A 20513-nucleotide genomic window follows, 5' to 3' on the forward strand; every position below is an offset into this window, starting at 1 on the left:
CTGGGGCTGTGCAGGAGGAGGTGGCCTGTGGCCTCACGCTGCTCATCGGTCAAGGGGACTGACAGATCCCCTCCCCTATTTGCTGCAGTCAAGAAGTGATCAAGAACCAGGCAAGAGGGATGTGATCTGTATGAAGTTCCTCACTTTCACTGGTGGCTAAGAATTGGACAGAGCTGCCTGGCTGCCTTGGCGAGGAAGGTGGCTCTAAAGCACCGGAGTGGGACTCCCACACCCTCGGGGCACAGCCTGCGGTGGACTTACCGCCCTGGGGCCGATACCTGGCTGGGGAGTGTCCGCCCCACAGAGGCTCCGGCTTATCCACAGACCCCAGGCATGGCTCCCAAGGGGGACTCCCGGGTCCCCAGGAGGGTCGCCCAGGGTCCCAGAGCGCACACTCCTGGCGGCAACCCCCTGCGCCCGCGGGAGACCGGACCGCCCCCCCCCCCCGCCGCGCGCCCACCCGCAGCCCGGGCGCTGTCACGTTCCAGCGCCTGACTCAGGCCGCGCGGGGCGGGGAGCTGGGAGGCGGCGCCGGCGCCCGCCTCGGCCCCGGAGGCGGCACCAGGAAGCTCCCGCCCCGGCCGGAGCCGCCATGTAACCGGCGCCGCCCGCCCCGGAGCCGAGCCGCGCGGGCCCCAGCGACCCGCCGGCCATGGGGGACGAGGACGAGGACGAGGGCTGTGCCGTGGAGCTGCAGATCACCGAAGGTGGGGCAGGGGGTGGCCCGGGGTGCCGGCCGGGTGATGGCTGGCCCGGCCGGCCGGGGAGGGTTCATGCACTGGCTGGGTTCATTTGCCCCCTGTGCCCACAGCCAACCTGACGGGGCACGAGGAGAAGGTAGGCGTGGAGAACTTCCAGCTGCTCAAGGTGCTGGGCACGGGAGGTGAGGACCCCTATCCACCGGCAAATGCCCTCCCCCCGCAGGGTGCTCTGGGCCTGCCGCGCGGGCACACCCGCCTGGGTTGGGCCAGGCCACCAGCAATGCCCCCCACCCTCTCCCGGCATAGCCCGCCTTGCCTGCTTGGCCCTGCCCTGCCAGGGTTGGCATGCCCACTCCCACGGCTGCTCCACATTGAGCAAGGTCCTCCCCGGATGTGCCAACACTCTTGGGGGCTTGCAGCCCACCCCGTGTGATTTCACAGCTCCCCCCACCTTGTGAGATATGAGAGTCGCCTTCCTCCACTTTGCAAACTCCCCACCTCGGGGCTGACTGTCCTTCCTCTGCCTGCCCGCCTCTCTAGACCATCCCCAGGTCTGCACACGCTCCACCCCCACCCTGTGCTGCAGGCCTCCGGGGAGTTGCGTGCCCCCACCCCACCCAGCCTGGTTTGCACATCCCCTCCCTAGGTTTGCTGAGCACCCTCCCGGGGGTGTGCACGTCTTTGCCTTAGAAAGCGCTGCCAGCTTTGTGCACACCTGCCTCTCGCCCCGGCTCCTTCCCCCACCTTGCACACCCTCCTGGGTGGGGGCGTCGCTACCCCCCCACCTTCGCAGCCACCCTTCTGCTCATGGCCTACCTTCCGCCCACTCGCTGCCCCCACAGCCTACGGGAAGGTGTTCCTGGTGCGGAAGGCGGGCGGGCACGACGCGGGCAAGCTGTATGCCATGAAGGTGCTGCGCAAGGCAGCCTTGGTGCAGCGTGCCAAGACACAGGAGCACACACGCACCGAGCGCTCCGTGCTGGAGCTGGTGCGCCAGGCACCCTTCCTGGTCACGCTGCACTACGCCTTCCAGACCGACGCCAAGCTGCACCTCATCCTGGGTAAGGGCAGGCCCAGTGGGGGCAGGCGGGGCCACCCGTGGGGGCCGCTTCCCAACGTCCACTCCCACCCCCTCCAGACTATGTGAACGGCGGCGAGATGTTCACCCACCTCTACCAGCGCCAGTACTTCAAGGAGGCCGAGGTGCGCGTGTATGGGGGCGAGATCGTGCTGGCTCTGGAGCACCTGCATAAGGTGGGTGAGGGCCCGGCCACCAGGCCATGGCCCTCCGGAGGGGCCTGTGGACCTGGCCGCCTCGGGCTTCCTGGGAGGGGGTGGCCGTAGGGTGAGGTGGGGGGGACTGGATCCACTTCCCCTAGCCTCCTGGGAGGAAGGCCTGGGTGCTGCCTGCTGGGGTCTCCTCTGCTGGCGCCTCCTCGAGGGGGCTTTCCTCGCACGGGGAACTCTCACAGGCTGCTTCCTGGGGCTAGGTTCACAGAACTTCCTCAAATGGAGACCTCATGCCCTGGTTCCCAGAGCTGTCGTGATTCGGGGCTCCTCACACGGCTTTCCTCCCGGGGGCCTCTCTCCGGTGTTTCTCCACCCCTTCCATGCTTTTTGGAAATTGATTGACTGATGGCGATGCTGGGTCTTCATTGCTGCGCTTGGGGGCTGCTCTTGGTTGCGGGGCTCAGGGTTCTCGTTGCGGTGGTTTCTCTTGCTGCGGACTCAGCAGTTGCGGCCCACGGGCTTAGTTGCTCCACGGCATGTGGCACCTTCCCGGACCAGGGCTGGAAGCCGTGTCCCCTGTATTGGCAGGCGGACTCTTAACCACGGGACCACCAGGGAAGCCCCTGTGCTGCTGCATCTTAAATGGCTTCTCCTGTCCAATGGCCCAGGCTCATCCTGCCCCCCACCCCACTGGAGAGCCCCTGCCCCAGGGCTCTGGTGCAGAACAGGAGCTGTAGGAGCGGGGGATGGGGGTGTCGGGGGAGGGACCCTCAGCGCCCTCTTCCCTCTGCCAGCTGGGCATCATCTACCGAGATCTGAAGCTGGAGAATGTGCTTCTGGACTCCGAGGGCCATATTGTCCTCACCGACTTTGGGCTTAGCAAGGAGTTCCTGACAGAGGAGGTGAGTGAAGGGAGGTCTCAGCCTCTTGAACCCCCCATACAGGGCTTCCTATCCTGGCTCCAGCTTCATGCCTGGCTCTGCATTTCTGGGGGGGGTGCAGTAGCTCTGCCTTTGGGAAGTTCCCACTGCTCCAACTCTTACAAGTCCGGCGAGTCTTACTCTGGGCCATGGTGGGGGGCTGCTGGGTGCCCAAATGGGTCCTCTTGTCCTCCCAGAAAGAGCGGACCTTCTCCTTCTGCGGCACCATCGAGTACATGGCCCCTGAAATCATCCGCAGCAAGTCGGGCCACGGCAAGGTGGGTTGGCCCGGGAGTGGGGTGGGGTGAGGCGGGGGTGGCTGCAGGCCCTCACCCTGGCTCTGCCCAGCAGGCTGTAGACTGGTGGAGCCTTGGCATCCTGCTCTTCGAGCTGCTGACAGGGGCCTCACCCTTCACCCTGGAGGGCGAGAGGAACACGCAGGCAGAGGTGTCTCGGTGAGCAGAGCTGGAAGCAGAGGGCGGCCGAGGAGCCTGGGCAGGGCTGGAGGGGGGGCTCGCTGCCCCTGACGCCCCCCCCAATCCTCCCAGACGGATCCTGAAGTGCTCCCCTCCCTTCCCCCCCCGGATCGGGCCAGTGGCACAGGACCTACTGCAGCGGCTACTCTGCAAGGACCCCAGGAAGCGACTGGGTGCAGGACCCCAGGGGGCACAGGAAGTTAAGGACCACCCCTTCTTCCAGGTGAGGCTCCTGGCTCACCCCCATAGCTCTCTATACACACCGGGGCTGGGCTACTGCTCTGGGCTGGGGGACACTGGAGGGGTGGTCTGAGACTGGACAGTTTCACTTGATTTAGAAAACTTGGCAAGTAAAAAAAGCAGACTTGTCTTCTCATTCATCTCTATTAAAATTTGCCCTTGTGGGAAAGAATTCTAGGTTCATTGCCTGGCAGGACTGGCAGGGACTGGAGAATGGACTTTTCATTGGACAATTCAGAGAAGCAAGGTGATCTGCCAGAGATCACACAGTACAAATGTAGAGCTGGGAACAGACCCCAGGTCTACTGTCGGCCCATCTCATGACTGTTAGCATCCACTCAGGGTTTTGGTCTTTGTACCTGTACAGTCTGTGTGCCTATACTTCAGATGGATGTGTCTGAATCAGCCACGTGGGATTTGTCCTAAGCAACTTGCACGCGGGTTAGGGTGCAGTGCAGAGTGAATTCTGTCCTTGTGAGCCCTCGCTGGTTTGGGCACTGTGTGTGGCCAGAGTCATTGCATAGCATGTGTGCATGCTCAGTTGCTCAGTCATGTCCCACTCTTTGCGATCCCCTGGACTGGAGCCCACCGGGCTTCTCTGTCCGTGGGAGTGGGCTGCCATTTCCTACTCCAGGGGATCTTCCCAACCCAAGGATTGAACCCACGTCTCCTGCATTAACAGGCAGATTCTTTACCACTGAGCCACCTGGGAAGCCCCCGTTGCCTAGCAGGACCCTGTAACATTGAATGTGTCTTGGCCCCTTGCTTGCATAATTTCATGTAAGCCTCAGAACCAACCTGATTATCCTTATCTTCACAGACAAGGAAACAGGTTCAGAAAAAGTGAAAGTGAAAGTTGCTCAGTCCTGTCTGACTCTTTGCGACCTCATGGACTATACAGTCCATGGTCAGAGAGGTTAGGTAATTTGCCCAAGATCACTGAGCGAAGTGACAGAGCTCAGGTCTAGGTGGCCTGAAGGCCCATGCTCTGAAGTGTCATGTTCTGTTTACACGTGGGTATTAAATTTGCCTTGTCTGATGTAGTAACAAAAGCATCCATTCTGGGCACTTACTGTGGGCCGGGCACCCAGTTACCCTTGCTATGAATACCACCTCCTTGGATCTTCCCAGCAAGTACTGCCTGGAAGGGCCCTCAGAGAAGCTTTCTCAAACAGGAGTCTTAAGTGTCCACGGTGAAGGTGTTCCATTATGGGCAGAGTGACTGAGCAGTGTAAGTTTCCTTATCAGCCCACCCTGAGTGCGTCCTGGGCCCTGGGTGCTTGGGAGCAGGTGAACCACTTGTCAGACTAGACAGCGCACGCCCCTCCCCAGGTCTTTTGAGGCCTGATGCTATTTTCCCTTCTCTTGAAACAATCTCTTTGCTGATAGCAATGCTGAGGTCCCTGGTGCCAGAACTGGGGCCTTTAAGCCCAAGCCATGCCTCTAGGCTGCATGTGACAATAAGTGCACCGAAGATGGTGATATCTGTGGAATAGAGTCTGGCTTCTAAGAACAGAGATTGGAATGAATGGTAGTCTAAAAAAGATAGAGATCTATCTGTCTGTCTGTCTGCCTGTTTATCTATCTACATAAAAGAAATCCAGAGGTCAGCAGTCTAGGGCTGCTATGGTGTCGTCAAGGAGCCAAGCTTGATTTTTTCTTTTTAAATGCTCCTTCATTTTTAGCACGTAGCCTCCATTCCCAGGGCTTTCCAGGTGGCGCTAGTGGTAAGGAGCCCATTTCTCAATGCAGGAGACATAAGAGATGCGGGTTCAATCCCTAGGTTAGGAAGATCCCCTGGAGGAGGGCATGGCAGTTCACTCCAGTATTTTTGCCTGGAGAATCCCATGGATAGGGGAGCCTAGTGAGCTATAGTCCGTGGGGTCACAAGAGTTTGACATGCCTGAGCAACTAACACTACACTATAGCCTGCATTCCCACGGTTGCCTCCCGGTATCAAAATGACTGCTAGACCTCTTGCTGTCTAGGTGGGAAGCATGAGGAAGAAGGAGGGAAGGGCAAAAAGGGTACTTAACAACTGGTCCCCCTCCTCTTCAGGTCTTTCTCTGAATTCCTCCCTCATAATTTTTGCTTACAAGTAATTGGTCACTGCTAACTGTAAGGAAGTTTGTAAAATACTATTTTTTAGTTTGTACATTGGTTCCTGAAATAAAATAGGGGCTATAGTCCCAAGAATGAGAGAGAGAATGGGTGTTGGACAGGCAACAAGAACAAGCTATGCCATACTAGTTTAAACATAAAAAGGAATGTTTTAGCTACCATAAATGAAAAGTCAGGAAAAACGGTCTAATTTCAGGCAAGGATCGATCCAGGTGCTGAGTCTATATTATTAGGAATTTCTTACTTTGTCTCTTGCTTCTGCTTTTCTGCCTGGGCCTTTCATCACTAGACACTGAGGGGACCACAGCAGTTCCAGACCCATATCCTTCCAGATTTAAGTCCAGTAGAAGAAAGAGATTTTTTTTTTTGCATACCAGTTCTATAAAAAGTCCGAGAATTGGCTGAGGGTGGTGGAGGGGTGGTTCTCCAAGGGAAACAGGGAACCTGTTATCAGAGAAAGGGAAACAGAAGCTGGGAGGCAGGAAGAACAGCTCTGCACACAAGTGCCACGGAGACCTTTGCCTCACTTAGGAGTTGCCCAGTGAGGGTGGCCTGACTGGACAGTGTTTCCACTTCCTGCTCTTTGATCCCTTATCTTTCATTCCTTTTCTCCAGGGTCTGGACTGGGCTGCTCTGGCTGCTAGGAAGATTCCAGCCCCATTCCGACCCCAGATCCGCTCAGAGCTGGATGTGGGCAACTTTGCAGAGGAATTTACCCGACTGGAGCCTGTCTACTCACCCCCTGGCAGCCCCCCACCTGGGGACCCTCGCATCTTCCAGGTGAGTGAGAGCTCATGGAACCACAGATGCAGGGGAAGTGGGGTGCTGCTGCCAGCCTCAGCCCCGGCTGACCTGTGGACACTACACAGCCCTGTGTCCTGAGGGGGACTCGGCATCTCCCTTGCTCTCCATTCATGACGAACTTCGAATTGTCCGTCATCGAGACTGCCTTGGCAGGACACATCTTTGAATTTCCTGGTTTATCTTGAAATTTCATGTCGATTTCCCTTCTCCATCATCTCTCTTTATTGTTAGGTAAAACTATTGTTTTAAGGGGACACCTAGGAAGAGATGCTTTGTTTATACTGTGGCATACCATATCACATTCCTGGGGACACAGGCCCCCTCTACCCAGTTTTAGAAGCTTAGGCCTGTTGGACAAGTCCAAGCTTCTTTGCTTGGTATACAAGGCTTTGCATGATGTGGTCTTTTTTTTTTTTTAACTTTTACTTTTATATTGGAATATAGCCGAATAACAATGTTGTGATAGTTTCAGGTGGACAGCAAGGGGACTCAACCATACATATGCATGTATCCATTCTCCCCCAAGCTCCCCTCCCATCCAGGCTGCCACCTAACATTGAGCAGAGTTCCCTGTCCTATACAGTAGGTCCTTGTTAGTTATCCATTTTAAATATAGAAGTATATACATGTCAATTTCAAACTCCCTTGTTGTTGCTCAGTTGTTAAATCGTGTCTGATTCTTTGCAACTCCATGGACTGCAGCACACCAGGCTTCCCTATCCTCCACTATCTCCTGGAGTTTGCTCAAATTCATGTCCATTGAGTTGGTGATACCATTCATCCTCTGTTGCCCCCTTCTCCTCCTGCCTTCAATCTTTCTCAGCTTCAGGATCTTTTCTAACAAGTCGGTTCCTCTTCGCATCAGGTGCCCAAAGTATTGGAGCTTCAGCTTCAGCATCAGTCCTTCCAATCAATTTTCTTTAGGATTGACTGGTTTGATCTCCCTGCTGTCCAGGGGACTCTCAAGAGTCTTCTCCAGCACCACAGTTTGAAAGCATCAATTCTTTGGTGCTCAGCCTTCCTTATGGTCCAGCTCTCACATCCGTACATGACTACTGGAAAAACCATAGCTCTGACTATATGGACCTTTGTCAGCAAAGTGATGTCTCTGCTTTTAATACGCTGTCTAGGTTTGTCATAGGTTTTCTTCCAAGGAGCAAGCGTCTGTTAATTTCATGGCTGCAGTCACCATCTGCAGTGATTTTGGAGTCCAAGAAAATGAAATCTGCCACTGTTTCCATATTTTCCCCATTTATTTTCCATGAAGTGATGGGACCAGATGCCATGATCTTAGTTTTCTGAATGTTGAGTTTTAAGCCAGTTTTTTCATTCTCCTCTTTTACCTTTATCAAGCAGCTCTTTAGTTCCTCTTTTCTTTCTGCCATTAGGGTGGTATCATCTGCATATCTGATGTTGTTGATATTTCGCCATGCAATCTTGATTCCAGCTTTTGATTCATCCAGCCTGGCATTTTGCATGATGTGCTCTGCATATAAGTTAAATAAACAGGGTGACAATATACAGCCTTGACGTACTCCTTTCCCAATTTTGACCCAGCCCGTTGTTCTGTGTCTGGTTTTCCCTAACTATCCCTTTTCCCCACCCTTCCCCCCCGGTAATCAGAAGTTCGTTCACTAAGTCTGTGAGTCTGTTTCTGTTGTGTAAATCAGTTCATTTATATATGATGTTGGTCTTTGCTCAGTACTCTCTGTTATTTCACCTGGTGCTCCAGCACCTTGGAACTTCTCAGAGGTTCCAGAACATACTTCTGTACCTTTGCACATGCAGTTTCCCCCACCTGGAGTTCTTTCCCTACAGTTGCCCACCTGGCAAAATTCAAGCCTCGTTGTCCAGCGCTGCCCTGTGAGAAGACTTCCCTGCTCCTCTGGCCCTAGGTTGCCCTTTTCTTGGGCACCAGCCCTCTGAAGACAAAACCTTCTTCTGAGCAGTTTGTCAGGTTGTATACTGACACTGACGGAGACCACCTCGCCTGGTCTGAAACTCTCAGAGGGTGGGGGCTATGTGTTTAATTTCTGCGTCCCTAGGTCCAGCTTGGGGTCATGGCTGGGTAGGACACGGTCCATAAATAGTAAATAATAGGCCAGTATCAACTATGGATGGATCAGTCCCCTCTGTGAAGCTCTCACAAGTGACAGCTCTGTGCTTGAATATCCCTCGATCTACTGGGATCTATCTTTGATCTCACAGTCCTAATGAGCAAGTTTTCTTGCTAATTGATGGTTACTTTTTTTTTTTTGATGGTTACTTTCATTCATTGATTTAATGATTCAAAAATATGTACTGAGTGCCTTCAAAGGGCCAGGCACTGACTTGGGTACTGGGGACATATCAACAAACTTAATAGACAAAAATTCCACCTGTGTGCATCCTAGTTAGGACTGCATACAGTGGCGCTGTGTTTTTAGGAGAAAACAATACATCCTTAAAATTACCCTTGAGAATTCCTTGAATTGCCAGGACATGGATCCTTAGGAAAGGCAAAAAAATTAACTTTGGTTTCTCTTACATTTCCTCAGTAGCCCCTTGCAGAGGAGGCCAAAGTTTGATTTGAAAGTAATAAAGATTTTTTTGTCCTGAGTGGGTAGAGCTGAATTCTCCTAAGCTAAGTATGTGTGATACCAGGGCACAGTTCTTTCATTCATTCAGCCCATCATATTCTGGGCCATTACGTTGTGCCAGATGATGGCCTTGGCACTTGGGGGACCACTGTGATGAGAAAGGTGGAGTCCCAGAGTGCTGAGGGGATAGACCTGGTTCCAAGGGATCCAAGGTGGAGTAAAAATGTCCACAACAGCCTGTGTACACCGAGATGCAAAAGCAACACCCCCAACTCCCTACTGCAGGGTCTTTCCTCTGCCCCCTGCCCTCCTCCTGGCTGGGTCTGGGCCTTCAGCGGCTCCTTCTGCACCTCCAGCCCCCGGATGCCCATCCAGCCCTGACAACCCCCCTCCTCCACCAGGGATACTCCTTCGTGGCGCCATCCATCTTGTTTGACCGCAACAACGCGGTGATGACTGATGTGCTGGAAGCATCTGGCGCTGGAGACCGGCCCGGCCCGGCGGCGTTGGCCAGGAGCGTCATGATGCAGGTGGATCGGGCCAGGGTGGGGAGAAGTGGGCGTGGGGACTCCAGACCTGTCTTCACCAGGTGCACACGGAGCCTCTCCGAGGTGGGGCGCGGCATAGCCGCAAGGCTCCGGCTACGACCTCTGACACTTATCCTTCGCCCCCAGGACTCGCCCTTCTTCCAGCAGTACGAACTGGACCTGCGGGAACCCGCGTTGGGCCAGGGTAGTTTCTCCGTGTGCCGCCGCTGCCGCCAGCTACAGAGCGGCCAAGAGTTCGCGGTCAAGATCCTCAGTCGCAGGTGGGCGGGCCCGGGGCGGGCGGAGTCCGGCAGAGCTGACTTGGGGAGGGTGGGGCCAGAGGTCATCTGACCCCGCCTACCCTGCCCCCAGGCTGGAGGAGAACACGCAGCGCGAAGTGGCTGCCCTGCGGCTGTGCCAGTCGCATCCCAACGTGGTGAAGCTGCACGAAGTGCATCACGACCAGGTGACGCCTTCCTGGGCTGGGGCGGAGCGCAGGGGTGCTGGAGGCTGCCCGAGGAGGGCGGGGAGGCGGGCAGGAGGCGGGGCCTGGGTGCGCCGTGGGTGGGGCCTGAGGACCTGGAGGTGAGGGAGGCGGGATTATGGTAGCTCAGCAGGTAAAGAAGTCGCCTCAATTCAAGAGATTCCTGTTCGATTCCTGGGCCGGGAAGTTTCCTTGGAGAAGGGATAGGCTACTCCAGCGTTCTTGGGCTTCCCTGGTGGCTCAGACAGTAAAGAATCCGCCTGCAACGTGGGAGACCTGTGTTTGATTCCTGGGTTGGGAAGATCCCCTGGAAGAGGGCATCCCACTCCAGTATTCTTGCCTGGAGAATCCCCATGGACAGAGGAGCCTGGCAGGCTTCAGGCTACATATGTATAAAGAGTCGGACACGACTGAGGGACTAAGCACCTAGGAGGGCCTGAGGACTCGAAGGCGGATGTGGGAATGGACAAGGGAACAGGGCAGGGGGACGATTTTTGCGTGTGGGTTTTAAGGTGGCCACAACAGTTTGTTGTGTGGATCACAACAAATTGGAAAATTCTTAAAGAGTTGGGAGTACCAAACCACCTTACCTGCCTCCTGAGAAATCTGTATGCAGGTCAAGAAACAACAGTTAGAATCAGAGATGGATCAACGGACTGGTTCCACATTGCGAAAGGAGTACATCAAAGCTATATATTGTCACCCTGTTTATTTAACTTATATGCAGAGTACATCATGCAAAATGCAGGCTGGATGAAGCACAAGCTGGAATCAAGATTGCCAGGAGAAATATCAATAATAACCTCAGATATGCAGATGACACCACCCTTATGGTAGAAAGTGAAGAACTGAGGAGCCTCTTGATGAAAGTGAGAGAGGAGAGTGAAAAAAGCAGGCTTAAAACTCAACATTCAAAAAAACACAAAACTCAACATTCAAAAAACGAAGATCATGGCATCGGGTCCCATCACTTCATGGCACATAGATGGGGAAACAATGGATACAGTGACAGACTTTATTTTCTTGGGCTCCAAAATCACTGCAGATGGTGACTGCAGCCATGAAATTAACAGATGCTTGCTCCTTAGAAGAAAAGCTATGACAAACCTAGACAGCATACTAAAAAGCAGACATTACTTTGCCAACAAAGGTCCACCTAGTCAAAGCTATGGTTTTTCCAGTAGTCATGTATGAATGTGAGAGAAAGCTGAGTGCTGAAGAGTTGATGTTTTTGAACTGCGGTGTTGGAGAAGACTCTTGAGAGTCCCTTGGACTGCAGGGAGATCAAACCTGTCAATCCTAAAGGAAATCAATCCTGAATATTCATTGTAAAGACCGATGCTGAAGCTGAAGTTCTAATCCTTTGGCTACCTGATTCGAAGAACTGACTCATTGGAAAAAACCCTGATGCTGGTAAAGATTGAAGGCAAGGGGAGAAGGGGACGACAGAGGATGAGATGGTTGGATGGCATCACTGACTTGATGGACATGAGTTTGAGCAGACTGCAGGAGTTGGTGATGGACAGGGAAGCCTGGAGTGCTGCAGTTCATGGGATCGCAAAGAGTCGGACACAACTGAGCAACTGAACTTTAAGGTGGCCCAAGGGACTGCTGCTGCTGCTAAGTCGCTTCAGTCGTGTCCAACTCTTCGCGATCCTGTGGACCGAAGCCCGCCACGTCCTCTGTCCGTAGGATTCTCCAGGCCCAAGAACACTGGAGTGGATTGCCATGCCCTCCTCCAGGGGATCTTCCCCACCCAGGGATCCAACTCGCATCTGTTACCTCCCTTGCATTGGCAGGCGGGTTCTTTACCACTAGCGCCACCTGGGAAGGAAAACAGTACGGGGTAGAGCCGCAAGCGAGTCCTAAGGTGGTTCTTGGGGGGTGGGGGGTTGGGAGGGTGGTAGTCTTGAGATCGGAGTTGAACGTGGAAGGCGCCCGAAACTGGGGGCGGGGCTCGATGGTGACCTCGGGGAGGGATCTGGCGGGCGGGTGGGGTCTCGGTAGGTGGTGACCCCGCCCGTCGCGCTGCCCGCAGCTGCACACGTACCTGGTCCTGGAGCTGCTGCAGGGCGGGGAGCTGCTGGAGCACATCCGCAAGAAGCGGCACTTCAGCGAGTCCGAGGCGAGCCAGATCCTGCGCAGCCTCGTGTCGGCCGTGAGCTTCATGCACGAGGAGGCGGGCGTAGTGCACCGCGACCTGAAGCCCGAGGTGAGCGCGGGGGCCTCAGCGCACCGGGAGGGGCTCGGCGCGGAGGGCCTGGTTCTGACGGCCGCCTCGCCACCCCCGTAGAACATCCTGTACGCCGATGACACGCCCGGGGCCCCGGTGAAGATCATCGACTTCGGGTTCGCGCGCCTGCGCCCGCAAAGCCCCGCAGGGCCCATGCAGACGCCCTGCTTCACGCTGCAGTACGCGGCCCCCGAACTGCTGGCCCAGCAGGGCTACGACGAGTCCTGTGACCTCTGGAGCCTCGGCGTCATTCTGGTATGGGACGGCATCTCTGAGGGGATGTCAGCGTCCTCCGAGCCTGGGGACAGCAGTCCTCTTGGTGGGGGTGGCAGGATTTGGTCTGAGGCTGGGATCAGAAGATGCCCTGATACATAGGTAGGGTCGCTCTGGTACTGGGGTCTAGGCATCCTAGTTTGATGGGTAGAGTTCATCACCCACGGGCCTCAGGTGTTAGCCTCTTGGAGAGTGTGCATTGTCCCGTGGTGGGCTGAATCAGTCTTCTGGCCTCCATTGCTCCCTAGTCTGGGCTGGTCTCACTTTTCACCTGTTCCCCCCGCCCCCACCCCTAGTACATGATGCTGTCGGGCCAGGTCCCCTTCCAGGGGGCCTCAGGCCAAGGCGGGCAGAGCCAGGCGGCGGAGATCATGTGCAAGATCCGCGAGGGGCGCTTCTCTCTTGACGGGGAGGCCTGGGAAGGCGTGTCTGAGGAAGCCAAGGAGCTGGTCCGAGGTGCGGAGCTGGAGGTCACAGGTTATGGTTGGGAAGGGGGAGGCCGTGGGGTCGTGATGGGGCAAGGAGTGCCCCCGGGTCAGGTGTCCCGATGGGGGGCTTGTCGGGGAGGAGAGTGGGGCTGCCCTCTCTGGGGTGCAGCCTCTACACGCGGCCCGCTATCGCTATCGCTGCCCCGCCCCGCCTCCAGGGCTCCTGACTGTGGATCCCGCCAAGCGGCTGAAGCTCGAGGGGCTGCGGGGCAGCTCATGGCTGCAGGACGGAAGCGCGCGCTCCTCGCCTCCGCTGCGGACGCCGGACGTGCTGGAATCCTCAGGGTCCGCTGTGCGCTCGGGGCTCAACGCCACCTTCATGGTGAGGGGCGGGGCCTGATCCTGGGGGCGGGGCCTCGGGAAGGCGACTCCGCGGAGTCCTGCCAGGTTGAGGTCCGCGGAGTCCAGACCCGTGACCTGCGGAGGCCTTGAGCTTCTGAGAGGCTATGGAGGCCAAAGACCTGTTGGACCTGACCTAGTGGGATGGGAAGGAGGGCCTGGGATGGGGCCAAAGCCGGGATCTGGAAGTCGAGGCCAGGCCGGTGGGACTCACCCTTTCCTTTCCGCCAGGCGTTCAACAGGGGCAAACGCGAGGGTTTCTTCCTGAAGAGCGTGGAAAACGCGCCTCTGGCCAAGCGGCGGAAACAGAAGCTACGGAGCGCCACCACGTCCCGCCGCGTCTCCCCCGCGCCCGCCGCCCCGGGCCGGGCCCCAGCTGCCAAGGGAGGCCCCCGACGAGCCAATGGACCCCTACCCCCCTCCTAGCCCCTGCCCTTGTGATCCCCGCCTCCCCCGTCGTGTCTGTGATCTAGGAGGCCGGCTCACTGCCTCCTGCATCGGCGCCGCCCCTCTCCCCAGGATTGTTACCCTTCTCCCCCCCTTTCCCCCTCCCTACCCCCAGACAGAGCAGAAGTATTTTTATAAGCAGAGAATTCTTTTTTTAAAAATGTCTTACCAGATTACAGTTAGAGATGCAGGGAAGGAAGGGGCCTGCTGGGGAGTGGGGTGTGGGGCCCTCTGCCAAGATACTGCGTCATCTGGTGGAAGGCCCTTCTACCCCAAGGGGCTGCTCCGGTTGGGAAGGGCTCCTGCATTTCTAAGCACTGAGTTGCCACAGGGAGAAACTGGGACCTCTCCCCTGCCCTCCCCTGAGGACCTGCTCTTGGGAGGGGGCACCTCTCAAGCTGTCACTTTATGGACTGTCTGTGCAATTACGTCCACCAAAGACCTGTGTTGGGGGGGGGGCGCTCAGCGAGAGGCCCTGGGGGACCCCCTGAAGCATTTCTGCCTCACTTTATGTCACCTGCTTCCCCCTATTGGGGCTAAGTTAGGAGGTAGGCGACCCTCCCTAAAAGGGGCGGCCCCCTTCTCATCCGTCCCCTCCCCTTTGGCACGGCTGCCCCTAGCTGGGGGGTGGGGCCTTGGGGGTCTGAGCTGGGCTTCCACAGTCACTGCCTCCGCCCATACAGGCTGTGCCTTTGACTTTAAAATAAAAGTCTACTCAGTGCTGTGTGGCACCTGTGTTTGTATGTGTGGGGGGTGTGGAGGCAGGGGTCTGGGGGCTCAATTCCAGGCGTTGGGCCCTTGGGCCTCAAAGAGGAGGGACAGGGCAGACCCTTCTGGATAAGATGATGCCCTTTGTCCTTGGTGTTTTTTAAATTTATTTTTAATTGGAAGATAATTGCTTTACAATTTGTGCTGGTTTCTCTGTGCAACAGCGTGAACCAACCATATGTGTACATATATCCCCTCCCTCTGGGGCCTCTCTCCTACCCTTTCCATCCCACCCCACTAGGTCATCGCAGACCACTGAGCTGAGCTCCCCGTGTTATAGAGCAGCTTTCCACTAGCTGTTTTTCACGTGGTGATGTATAGATGTCAATGCTACTTTCTCAATTTTTCCCACCCTCTCCCTCCCCCACCGTGTCCACAAACCTGTTCTTTACATCTATTCCTGCCCTGCAAATAGGTTCATCAGTACCATTTTTCTAGACTCCATATATATGCATTACTATATGATATTTTTCTGACTTCACTCTATGACAGACCCTAGGTCCGTTCACCTCTCTACAACTGACTCAGTTTTGTTCCTTTTTATGGCTGAGTACTATTCTACTGTATGTATGTACCACAACTTCTTTTTGCATTCATCTGTTGATGGACTTCTGGGTTGCTTCCATATCCTGACTAGTGCTACAGTGGACACTGGCATACATGTGACTTTTTGAGCTATGGTTCTCTCAGGGCATATGCCCAGAGTGGGATTGCTGGGTCACATGGTAGTTTTATTCCTAATTTTTTTTTTTTTTAAAGGAATCTCCATACTGTTCTCCATAGTGGTTTTCCCACCAACAGTGCAAGAGGTTTCCCTTTTCTCCACATCCTCTCCAGCATTTATTTTTTGTAGATTTTTTTATGATGGCCATTCTAACTGATGTGAAGTGAGAGCTTATTATAGTTTTGACATGCAGTTCTCCCTTGGACAGCAAGGAGATCAAACCAGTCAGTCCTAAAAGAAATCAACCCTGAATATTCATTGGAACAACTGATGCTGAAGCTAAAGCTCCAATACTTTGACCACCTGATATAAAGAGCTGACTCACTGGAAAAGATTCCGATGTTGGGAAAGATTGAGGGCAAGAGGAGAAGGGGGGGACAGAGGATAAGATGGTTGGATGGTATCACTGACTCAATGGACATGAGTTTGAGCAAACCCCAAGAGATAGTGAAGGACAGGGAAGTCTAGCGTGCTGCAGTCCATGGGGTTGCAATGGGTTGGACATGACTTAGTGACTGACAACAATAATAAGCAATGTTGAGCATCTTTTCATGTGTTTGTTGCCATCTGTATGTCTGTTCTTGGCTTTTGACATGAGGGTCAAACAGTCATTTTAGGTGTTTATCTGACAGCTCTGCTGTGTATCATTTAGGATTCTCCTGGTTGTAAGTAGAGGAAAATCCAACCTAAACTTGCTTCAGCAGAACAGGAGTTTTAGGCTTTTTGAACTACACAATCCAGGGGTCGCTTCAGGCAAGGCCTGAAAGTGAAAAAGTGAAAGTGAACGTGTTAGTCGCTTGGTCCTCTCTGACTCTGAACCTCACACACTGTAACCTGCCAGGCTCCTCTGTCCATGGGATTCTCAGGCAGGAACACTGGAGTGGGTTGCTGTGCCTTCCTCCAGGGGATCTTCCCTATCCAGGGATTGAACTGATCAGGATGCAAACATATGATCAAGACTCAGCTTCCCAGTCTCAGCTTTTTATTCTGTGTGTGTGTGTTTTGGTGTTGCTACAGACTGGATGGCTTCCCCTTTGGCCCCAAGATGGGGGGCAGGTGCTCCAGGTTGCTACAAACTGAAATCTAGTAATAAAGAGAATCTTTATTCCCAGCAGGAATCCTGAGGTGTACTCTGATTGGATCCATGTACTCTGGGAGGTCAGAGGCCTACCCTGAACCAATCACTGCGGCCTGGGCTGCAGTGCTGATTGGCTTAGATCTGGGTCATGGGTTCCCCTCTGCAAGCTCATGGGGAGGACCATCCTTTGGTGATCCTTAGAGAGAGGTCAGTCGGACAGAGAGGTCAGTTGGATGGGGCTTGGTGCCTGTCAGGGAGGGAGAGGAGCAGAAGAGCAGCTCATACCCCTGGCCCTGGCAGTGAACAGAGTGTGGTCCTCTCAGGGGCCCGAGACTGCCCCTGTGTGATCCCTGCTGGGAGGTTGTGGCTGTGGGGCAGTTTGGCCCGAGCACCTCTGTGCCCCCCTGTTCAGGGCTCTTTGTCCGCATGGTGCAGCTGTCCCGAGAGCCCCCCCCACCCACCCCCGTCCCGCTTGGGCTGCTTCAGGCCTTCTTTCCCCATAGTCACCCTGCGGGGTCATCTCAGGGTGGACCTTTCCCCCCCTGTTCTGAAGTTTGCCCCTTAGAGAAGGAAGTAACTGGAGGCATGGGGATGGGAGCTGGGTAAAACTGAGTGAGCCTGATGGGCAGGTGGGACCCCACGGGTGTGAATCAAGGGCCATTGGGGTGTGAGGACACCCAACTGTACCCCATCCTATGGGTCTGAAGGAGGAGGGAGGGGCCCAGGAGAAGGGCTTGGGGAGGGGAGGGGAAGGCATTGTGACTCTTGTTTTATGGACTGTAAGCCACCTAACACCCCCCAAGTTTCCCCATTTGTCAAAAGGGAGTCTTGTGACTGTTAGGATGAACCAGAGCAGTGGTCCCCAACCTTTTTGGCAGGAAAGGGGACTGATTTCGTGGAAGACAATTTTTCCATGGACCAGGTAGGGGAAGGTTTCAATTTTGCCTGCTGCTCACCTCCTGCTGTGTGGCCCTGTTCCTAATCAGGCCATGGACCAGTACTGGTCCCTGGCCCAGAGGTTGGGGACCCCTGAACTAGAGAATGTGTGCAGGTGGGGTAGTTTGATCATCAGCATTTCCTGAGACTGACTGAGGTCTTCCAGTGCAAAGGGACCACACTGAACACTCTGCATGGGTGATCTCCTTGTCCCCCCACAGCTTGCTGATGAAGAAAGCACCGTTTCCATTCAAGAGGTGAGAAAAGTGGACCTCAGTGAAAGTCAACAGCTTGCTCAAGGTCACTGACCTAGTTGTGCCTTCCATCCCAGTGATTCAATTCCAGACCCCCCTCAACCATAGGAGTTCTGCAGTGAGGATGGGCTTTAATTTTACCCCAAGGCTGGATGTTTGGATTGTTTAAAACTTTGTTTCTCTCATAAATGGTGTGGAGACAAGTTTGTACATAAATCTGTGCATTAAAAAAAAATAGCTTTATTGAGGGAATTTCCCGGTGGTCCAGGGGTTAGGACTTGGTGCTTTCACTACTGGGGTCTGGATTCAATCTGTGGTCAGGGAACTATTAATAAGATCCTGCAAGCTATAAGGTTTGAAAAAAAAAACTTTATTGAGATATAATTTTTAATTGAGAGACAATTAATATACCATATTATTCACCCATTTGAGAGCACATTTCAGTGATTTTTTTTTTGACATTGGCTCATGGCTTGTGGGATCTTAGTTCCTTGACCAGGGATTGAACCCAGGCCCTGGCAGTGAAAGTGCCAAGTCCTAACCACTGGACTGCCAAGGAATTCCCCAGTGATTTTTAGAATAGTCAGAGTTGTATATCTATCACTGCAACCCAGTTTTAGGACACTTCTTTCACTTTCAAAATAAACTCTGTACCCACTGGCAGTCATTCTCCCTGTTCCCTCCATCTTCCAGCCCTAGCCAGACATCCATCTAACCTTGTTTTGTAGATTTGCCTACATACTTTGATATATGCTTTGAAATATACTTTCAAATAGCCATTCACAAATGTACTGGCATACAGTCTCAGAAGCAGGGTATGAAAATGTCCCATTATAAGCTCATGAGCCTGGAGTGTTATCACTCAGTGATAAAACCGTTGCTGCTTTGATGCATAAAATAATAGTCGGTTACCTTCAGTTTCCTTACCTTTCATTTCACACAACTCACAGTCATCCTAAGAAAGAGGTCTTTCTAGCCTCATTTCTTGGGACTCAGGATGGGAGTAAGCCCAAGGAGGAAGCCTGTTGGATGGAAAGTGCTGGGGCTCAGAGGCATGAGCAGCTTTGGTTTGAGTCCTGCCTCCGCCCCATGTAGTCAGGGAGTCAGCAGGGCAGACAGGAGTCTTGGGCCGTTGTCAGGACAGGGTGTGAGCCAGCAGAGTGGGCGGGGAGAGGGCGGCCACGGCAGAGAGGTGGGGAGCCCAAAGGCAAGTGATCAAGGCCTGCGGTCTGGCAGCCTGCTTCTGCACCTTGACTTTGGCCTTGACTTTGGCTTCTGACCAGGTCAGCCTTATGTGGAGGTTGTCTCTTTCTAGAGAGCTAGAAGGGCTTGCCTTTCTACACTGGACCTCTAATTCCATTCTTTTTCTGTATTTACAGGGAAGCCCGGTGTGCTGCAGTTCATGGGGTCACAAAGAGTTGGACATGACTTTAGCGACTGAACAATTTATTTGGCTGCTCTAGGTCTTGATTGCGGCACTTGGCTCTTCTGTCGTGGGTATGGGCTTCTCTCTAGTTGTGGCACATGGGCTTAGCTGCCCCAGGCTTAGTTGTCTCATGACATGTGGTATCTGAGTTACCTGACCAGGGATTGAACCCTCGTCCCCTGCACTGGAAGGAGGATTCTTAACCACTGGACCACCTGGGAAGTCCCCTAGTTTCACATTTCACTCTTATATGGCCTCAGAGGGCAAGCTTGAGCTCCCAGTTCTGTTAAAATCCTGATGCCTCTGAGAAGGCCTGGGAACCCATAAGTGTTCACCTCCCTCCAGGTCACTGTTAATCAACAGCTGGTAGAACTGAAGTTGGGATGCCGGCTTTTAGTCTGTGCCCCACATGCACCGTTTGACCCCTCCTTACGTTCCTTGCATCTCTCAATAAGAATATTCCACAATAATGTAGTAGGGGACTTCCCTGGTGGCCCAGGGGTTGAGAATCTGCCTACCAGGGCTTCCCGGATGGCTCAGTGTTAAAGAATCCACCTGCCAATGCAAGGGACACGGGTTCAGTCCCCGGTTCGGGAAGATCCCACATGCCGCAAGGCTACTAAGCCCAGGTACTACAACTACTGAAGCCTGCGCTCCAGAGCCTGTGCTCTGCAACAAGAGAAACTGCCACAATGAGAAGCCCACACACCGCAGCTAGGGAGTAGCCCCCTGCTTGACTCGCTGGAGAAAGCCCACACGCAGCAATGAAGACCCAGCATAGCCGCCCACCCCCACAAAATGTAGTAGGAATTGCGAACACCAGTACCTGGCCTATAGAGACTTAGTTTTTTGGGGGAGGGAACAGCACATGTTTTAAAATTAGAAAATGCATGTGAAAGCCTGGATATTTGACTTTTACTGATGGCCTGGTCAGCTGGAGCAGAATCGTGTTGCCTCATAGAGAGGGCCCCCACTTTCTGGTTTGCTCCAGTCCCCACCGCTCTCTATTGCTCACACCAGCTGTGTCCCTCCTTTATCCTTCTGAGCCCTCTAGGTATCTGAGCTCGCAATTCCAAAATGAATAGTCTCCTTCCACATTTTTTTGTGTAGCAAAGAGGGGCTTTGTGAAATGTCGAAGATGCCCCTTAAATCTTTCATTTGTTGGCTTCAAAAGTTAAATTTAGTTTATATTTGTAAAAAGATATCAACTCATATGATTCAAAATTCAAAGGCTACAAAGGTACATAGTGAAGAAAATTTCCTTTCATATGTCGTGACCCTTTGCCATCAACCTTTTGTTACCAGAGGCCCCAGTGTTGCCAGTTCTTATGCAGTCTTTCAGTAATAGTTCATGTATAGTCAAACCAATGTAGTAATATGTACATATGATTGAAAAAACTCACCTTCATTGAATGTCAGTTTTAGGAAAAAAATTAGAAAACACAAAAAGGAAAAAATGAAACTC

The 20513-nt window shown here is 53.8% G+C and overlaps 1 protein-coding gene and 1 non-coding gene across 3 annotated transcripts; one reads left to right on the top strand and one right to left on the bottom strand.

Annotated features, from left to right (window-relative positions):
• The first annotated feature begins 553 nt into the window (after positions 1-553).
• Positions 554-14576, top strand: RPS6KA4 (ribosomal protein S6 kinase A4). 2 transcript variants are annotated; one of them, XM_065937634.1, is made up of 17 exons: positions 554-707; positions 812-883; positions 1544-1762; positions 1840-1955; positions 2726-2833; positions 3049-3129; positions 3203-3306; positions 3400-3550; positions 6304-6468; positions 9473-9601; positions 9746-9879; positions 9971-10064; positions 12121-12294; positions 12376-12570; positions 12885-13044; positions 13235-13398; positions 13647-14576. In XM_065937634.1, the coding sequence occupies exons 1-17, from the start codon at positions 653-655 to the stop codon at positions 13839-13841; spliced, it is 2316 nt and encodes a 771-aa protein (XP_065793706.1). In that variant the 5' UTR covers positions 554-652; the 3' UTR covers positions 13842-14576. The 2 variants fall into 2 exon arrangements, with proteins under 2 accessions (XP_065793706.1, XP_065793707.1); XM_065937635.1 differs by having other exon boundaries at positions 622-707; positions 812-837.
• A 3533-nt stretch (positions 14577-18109) lies between these two features.
• TRNAE-UUC (transfer RNA glutamic acid (anticodon UUC)) lies at positions 18110-18181 on the bottom strand. The gene has a single exon. It is a non-coding gene; the product is annotated as a tRNA-Glu (tRNA).
• Positions 18182-20513: the final 2332 nt, after the last annotated feature.

This window comes from Muntiacus reevesi, chromosome 5, assembly GCF_963930625.1.
Source record: "Muntiacus reevesi chromosome 5, mMunRee1.1, whole genome shotgun sequence".
Taxonomy (NCBI): domain Eukaryota; kingdom Metazoa; phylum Chordata; class Mammalia; order Artiodactyla; family Cervidae; genus Muntiacus; species Muntiacus reevesi.

Bases quoted from the DNA above. Each gene is read 5' to 3' on its own strand.
- RPS6KA4 (XM_065937634.1), top strand. From the start codon at position 653: ATGGGGGACGAGGACGAGGACGAGGGCTGTGCCGTGGAGCTGCAGATC. The intron at 9,602-9,745 runs GTGGATCGGGCC...CTTCGCCCCCAG, and splicing joins CCAGGAGCGTCATGATGCAG to GACTCGCCCTTCTTCCAGCA. The intron at 13,045-13,234 runs GTGCGGAGCTGG...CCCCGCCTCCAG, and splicing joins AGCCAAGGAGCTGGTCCGAG to GGCTCCTGACTGTGGATCCC.